The sequence below is a fragment of the Nematolebias whitei genome, chromosome 13 (genome assembly GCF_014905685.2).
Source record: "Nematolebias whitei isolate Nwh7 chromosome 13, NemWhi1, whole genome shotgun sequence".
NCBI lineage: Eukaryota > Metazoa > Chordata > Actinopteri > Cyprinodontiformes > Rivulidae > Nematolebias > Nematolebias whitei.
In genome coordinates this window covers 43,705,928-43,712,469 of record NC_056510.1, presented here as the reverse complement: position 1 = coordinate 43,712,469, position 6,542 = coordinate 43,705,928, and the positions used below count along the sequence as shown (strand labels likewise).

General features: G+C 42.8%; 1 protein-coding gene across 1 annotated transcript in view; it reads left to right on the top strand.

The window, feature by feature from the left end:
* The first annotated feature begins 4,059 nt into the window (after positions 1 to 4,059).
* The window catches only part of LOC119419352 (MAGUK p55 subfamily member 4-like), a 110,552-nt gene continuing 108,069 nt past the window's right edge, over positions 4,060 to 6,542 (top strand). Inside the window, exon 1 of the mRNA XM_037686660.1 lies at positions 4,060 to 4,090. Coding sequence (XP_037542588.1) covers positions 4,060 to 4,090 — 31 coding nt within the window. The remainder of the gene's footprint in view (positions 4,091 to 6,542) is intronic.

Genomic DNA, 6,542 nt, shown 5'->3' with positions numbered 1-6,542 from the left:
GGTACTCCAGTTTCCTCCCACAGACCAAAAACATGCATGTTAGTCTGACTGGTAACTCTAAATTGTCCCTAGGTGTGAGAGTGAATGGTTGTTTGTCTCGTTTGTCTCTATGTGTCCCTGTGATGGACTGGAGACCTGTCCAGGGTGTCCCCTGCCCCTCGCACAGTGATTGCTGGACATGGGCACCAGCGACCCCCGTGACCCAAAATGGAAGAAGCAGGTAAAAGATAATGGATGGATGGATACATGTTATACATGTTACATGTTTGGGGCGGCTGTGGCTGAGTGGTTAGAGCAGTCGTCCTCCAATGCGAGAGTTGGGGGTTCGAATCCACCAGCAGTCACATGTCGAAGTGTCCCTGGACAAGACACAGAACTCCTTGTTGCCTCTGATGTGTGTCCCATCAGTGTATGAATGTGATAAAGCTCTGATTATTCTCTTTAGAATTTATTCAATTATCTTAGTATAGATCTAGTATAGAGCTGTATGAATGGGTAAATGAGGCACAGGTTGTTGTAAAGAGCTTTGAGTATCTTGATCAGATAGAAAGACGCTATATAAGTACAGTCCATTTACCATTTATATTGTTCCATGTTGTATACATGGGATACATGTTGCCTTCTTTGTATGCCAACATTTAAAACAAAGATCTTGTACAATCAGTGCTTGGAATATGTTTTGGGGATGATTCTTAGCTACTAACTCACTGAATGTTTAGCTCAATATCTGTAATAAAATCAAAAAATAAAACTGAATTATAGCCATTTTTCCATTTACTAAATAAAATGGATCCAAATAGGAAAGTTGATTTCTACAACTAAGGGCTGATGTACCTCCAGTAAATATTTCAACATTTGTAACATTTTCTTGATCCTTCTTGGCAGTTTCTTTACTCTGAATCTCTAAAGGAGGTTAAATCCAGTAATACTAAAACTATAAAACAACTTAAAGGCCTGAACACATTATTATTTTAACCATGACCACTGTCAGAGAGAAAAACATGCCTAAGTTGTACAGGTCCTTATCAAAATATTAGCATATTGTGATAAAGGTCATTATTTTCCATAATGTAATGATAAAAATGAAACTTTCATATATTTCAGATTCATTGCACACCAACTGAAATATTTCAGGTCTTTAATTGTTTTAATACTGATGATTATGGCATACAGCTCATGAAAACCCAAAATGCCTGTCCCAAAAAATTAGCATATTTCATCCCACCAATGAAAGACAAGTGTTTTTAATACAAAAAACGCCAACCTTCAAATAATCATGTTCAGTTATGCACTCAATACTTGGTCGGGAATCCTTTTGCATGAATGTCTGCTTCAATGCGGCGTGGCATGGAGGCAATCAGCCTGTGGCACTGCTGAGGTGTTATGGAGGCCCAGGATGCTTCGATAGCGGCCTTAAGCTCATCCAGAGTGTTGGGTCTTGCGTCTCTCAACTTTCTCTTCACAATATCCCACAGGTTCTCTATGGGGTTCAGGTCAGGAGAGTTGGCAGGCCAATTGAGCACAGTAATACCATGGTCAGTAAACCATTTACCAGTGGTTTTGGCACTGTGAGCAGGTGCCAGGTCGTGCTGAAAAATGAAATCTTCATCTCCATAAAGCTTTTCAGCAGATGGAAGCATGAAGTGCTCCAAAATCTCCTGATAGCTGCTGCATTGACCCTGCCCTTGATAAAACACAGTGGACCAACACCAGCAGCTGACATGGCACCCCAGTGACTGTGGAAACTTGACACTGGACCTCAAGCAATGTGAATTCTGTGTCTCCTCTCTTCCTCCAGACTCTGGGACCTTGATTTCCAAAGGAAATGCAAAATTTACTGTAATCAGAGAACATAACTTTGGACCACTCAGCAGCAGTCCCAGGTCAGGTGCTTCTGACGCAGTCTCTTGTTCAAAAGTGGCTTGACCTGGGGAATGCGGCACCTGTAGCCCATTTCCTGCACACGCCTGTGCACGGTGGCTCTGGATGTTTCTACTCCAGACTCAGTCCACTGCTTCCGCAGGTCCCTCAAGGTCTGGAATCGGCCCTTCTCCACAATCCTCCTCAGGGTCCGGTCACCTCTTCTCGTTGTGCAGCGTTTTCTGCCACACTTTTCCCTTCCCACAGACTTCCCACTGAGGTGCCTTGATACAGCACTCTGGGAACAGCCTATTCCTTCAGCAATTTCTTTCTGTGTCTTACGCTCTTACTTGAGGGTGTCAGTGATGGCCTTCTGGACAGCAGTCAGGTCGGCAGTCTTACCCATGATTGTGGTTTTGAGTAATGAACAAGGCTGAGAGTTTTTAAAAGCCTCAGGAATCTTTTGCAGGTGTTTAGAGTTACGTAGTTGATTCAGATGGTTAGGTTAATAGCTTGTTTAGAGAAACTTTTCATGATATGCTAATTTTTTGGGACAGGCATTTTGGGTTTTCATGAGCTGTATGCCATAATCATGAGTATTAAAACAATTAAAGACCTGAAATATTTCAGTTGGTGTGCAATGAATCTGAAATATATGAAAGTTTCATTTTTATCATTACATTATGGAAAATAATGACCTTTATCACAATATGCTAATTTTTTGATAAGGACCTGTAGAAGCTCGAGGAGAGTGCGAGCATGAGTAAAAGATTAGTATTTAGGTCAGAAGCTGCAGTTGATCAACACTCCTGGTATCATCTGGTATTAAATATTGACTAAATGCCCAGACGAGCCATCTGCTCCTGGTCACTGACTCCCTGCCAGAAGTGAAATCAGTACCACATACTTGGTAAATTATATACTCAACACAGGATTACCAAGCGACGCAGTCTTGGATTCTTTCTTTTCTCTTATGTTCCCACTAAAGGCAAACACAGCCCAAACCCAGTTTATTTAAGCATATACTACCCATACTGGGTGTTTTTAATGATCATCTGAATATGACAAATCTGATTTTTTATTTTATTTATCTGACACAAGTCACTTTCATATGCGGTGCTAAATTGGATACATATTGACCCCAGCCTGAATGGTCATGATGCATTTTGTTTGACTTTTATGTCATTGAAAGTGAAATGCATTGTATGTTCCCATACAGTGGCAAATTGACCCATCACACATGAGATACACCCAAGTGGAGCAGCGGGCAGCTATTTACCGTACGTGCCCAGGGAGCTGTTTGAGAATAGATGTCTTTCTCAAGGACACCACAACATCTGGCATGGCATAGAGTTGAACCTGTACATTTCCAGTCCCAAATCAGCTTCCCCACCACTGAGCCACAGCTGCCTCAGTAGTAGTATGTGTATCAATCCAAATATTGATAATATTAATATCAACATCACATAGTTTATTGTTCTGAACTTCCCACATCCTGAGCTACAGAATAGAAGTCCAATAGTTTTTTTTTTAATTTGCCATGTCCTGAATGAATGAGAATCTACTGTAACATATTATACTAATGTTGCAGTTAGATCATATAAATACTAGCATGATTAAATCAATACTTTTATCACTTTCAGTGTGTCGCTCCTGCTTCAGAACTGCAATTCTGCACCAAAATATTCTGGAAGCAACAAGATCATATACAAAGATCGAACAAAACAAGAATGACAATTAATAGTTTAGTCCTCTGTAACTGCACAACATCAAACTTGATCCAAACTGTGTATCATCCATATGTACTTCTCTAAACACAGTGTGCTGTGTGTGACACCGTGTCTTCTTCTGCATACCTGGCTCACTTCAGTGCTATAGAACGTTCACTCAGGGGGTACGATGACGGGCTCATTTAAACTATAATGTGAATGGCCATACAAAAATTAAAATAAAATAAATTGTATTTGAGCTACAAATTAGAATCAGGCATTAAGACTTGCAGAGTTTCCAGTCTTTTTTACATTTTGTCTTGAGCTATGCAACCAGCTCATAGTTCATAAATGAGAAGTCGTTAGGTAAGTGACTTGAAGGTGGGGTGTCAAAAGATGTCACTCCACGCTCTAATGAGATATTTGTGGTTAATTTGTATTGTTGTTTTTTCAGGAGACGTACCCTTTACTTTCTCTTCTATAGTTCTTGATGATCACCATGAAGCAATCTGTGGAAGATGGTGAGAAAACACACACACTCATTGAGACAAGACTTTGAGTCAGTTGTACAAAATAATAATAATAATAATGTGTTATGAGTTGTCATCATTGTATGTTCCCATACGATGGCGAAATTGACTTTCTGCATTTAACTCATCGTACCTGGGATACACTCAGGTGGAGCAGTGGGCAGCTCTTGAAAGCGCCAGGGGAGCAATTGGGGATAAGGTGTCCTGCTCATAAACACCACAAGGTGTGCAATGACTGGGGATTGAACCTGGGACTTTCGGGTCCCAAGTCAGCTGCCCTGCCTCTACCCTATCCCAGAACAGGATTTTGAGGAAGTATTACTAAGTCCTTAATTCAAGGATTCCTTGATTCAAGGATTCAAGGATTTTTTATTTTCATACCAGCTCACATTTGCATGTTTATGGTACTACAAAATTTGAATTCAGGTCCCAGATCAAGAAGCCAAACAATTAACAAATACATTTGTAAGATGAAGCTGAACTAAGTGCAGCTTGAGTTCATCAGTGTGACAGCTGCAGGGAAGAAACTGTTTCTGAGTCTGGTGGTTTTGCTCTGAATGCTCCTCAGCCGCCTGCTTGAGGGGAGGGGCTGGAACAGACTGTGTGCAGGATGAGTGGAGTCCTTCATGATGCGGAGTGCCCTCCCTCTGCATCGTGAAGTTGAGGTCCGAGGTGGTGGGAAGGCTCCTCCCCAGTCTTCTGTGCAGCCTTAACCCCCCTCTGCAGAGCCGTCCTTTCAGCAGCAGTGCAGCTGCCGTGTCACATGATGATGCAGGTGCGGAGAACGTTTTCCACCACACAGTGATAGAAGCTCCTCAGGACAGAGCTCCCAAGTCCAGCTCTCCACAGCTTTCTGAGGAAGTAGAGATGCTGGTGGGCCTTCTTGACCAGATAGGAAGTGTTGGCACTCCAGGTTAGGTCACTGGAGCTATGCACCCTGTAGCAGGCGACCGACCACCTCCACAGCTGCTCCTCCAATGTAAAGGGGATAAAGAGGATCCTTGTTCCTTCTGAAATCCACTCATCTCCTTGGTCTTCTTTATATTGATACATAAATTATTGTCTCTGCACCACTGCATCAGGTGTTCCACCTCCTCTCTGTATTTGGACTCATCATTGTTCGTGATGTGTCCCACTACTGCTGTGTCATCCATAAACTTCACTATATGAAAAGCATGGTCATGCTACCAAAGCCAAGTTAACTTATTTAACATGATTTTGGAAACATAAAACTTAGTTATGAAGCATTTTAATATTTAAACTTCAAGTAAAAACATTAAAAGTACCATATTTTCTGCCGTATAAGTCACACCTTTTTGCATAAATTTGCAAGTCTTGCAACTTATACACCAAAGGGACTAATATACATTTTTTCCCCCAATTTTTGGCTTTGACATGTTCAATCATAATGAAATAATAAACATTACCAGGTGGACCCCCCCCCCCCCCCACCACCCACACACACACCCACACACACATTCACAGAGACAACATAGAAAAACTTAACACAAGTTAAATGCCCCCAAACAGAAAATCTTGATTTGCAGATTACAAGCTGCAGGTAATAAAAACTGCAGCATAAAACGTAATCAAGCAGCAGAAAGAAAGTTTGTAAATGGGTCGGGTCCACGCAGTCTGCCCGGGGGATTCAACCCGACGGAAGGGATGGCCACACGGTGGCAGAGGATCCCCGATCATAGGGATCATTCCCCCTGTGTCTGGTTGGCTCCCGCCAGGTGCATTTCCTCTGTGGCAGTATGCCATCCATCCATCCATCAATCCATCCATCCATCCATTGCGGCTCCAGCTGCAAGCTCTACAGCCTTCCCTTGCCGCCCAAGCCGGGAAGAAGGGGGCAGCAGAGCATGTTCCATGGCCCCGGGAAGCAGCGAGTTGTGGGTGGAGTAAGGCTCCAGAACTTGCGGCTGGAGCCTTCGTCCCCGCTCCGCCACCAGAGCGGGGAGGAACACCAGCGCCCAGGTGAAATGAAGCTGTTATTACCATTAAAGTGCATTTAATAAGGAAAAGTTAAACTGAGACACATCTTTCCTATAATGTCGAGCAAACAAATAATTGTTTTTAGGTGTGTATTTTGTTAAATTTTCGAAAAAAATGCAACAGTGAGTTCTCCCTGTGAAACTGCTTAGAGCCTCTCTTCTACAAATTTCCGAATCATAATTTATAGATTTGGATATGGTCACGGGCAGCACGGTGGCGGAACTGGTAGAGGTGCTGCCTCTCAGCGAGCAGGTCCCTGGTTCAAATCTCTGTCTGGGGGTCTTTCTGGGTGGAGTTTGCATGTTCTCTCCGTGCATGCGTGGGTTTTGTTCAGGTCCTCCGGTTTCCTCCCACAGACCAAAAACTGGCTGATTGGTAACTCTAAATTGTCCCTAGGTGAGAGAGAGAGAGAGAGAGAGAGAGAGAGAGAGAGAGAGAGAGAGAG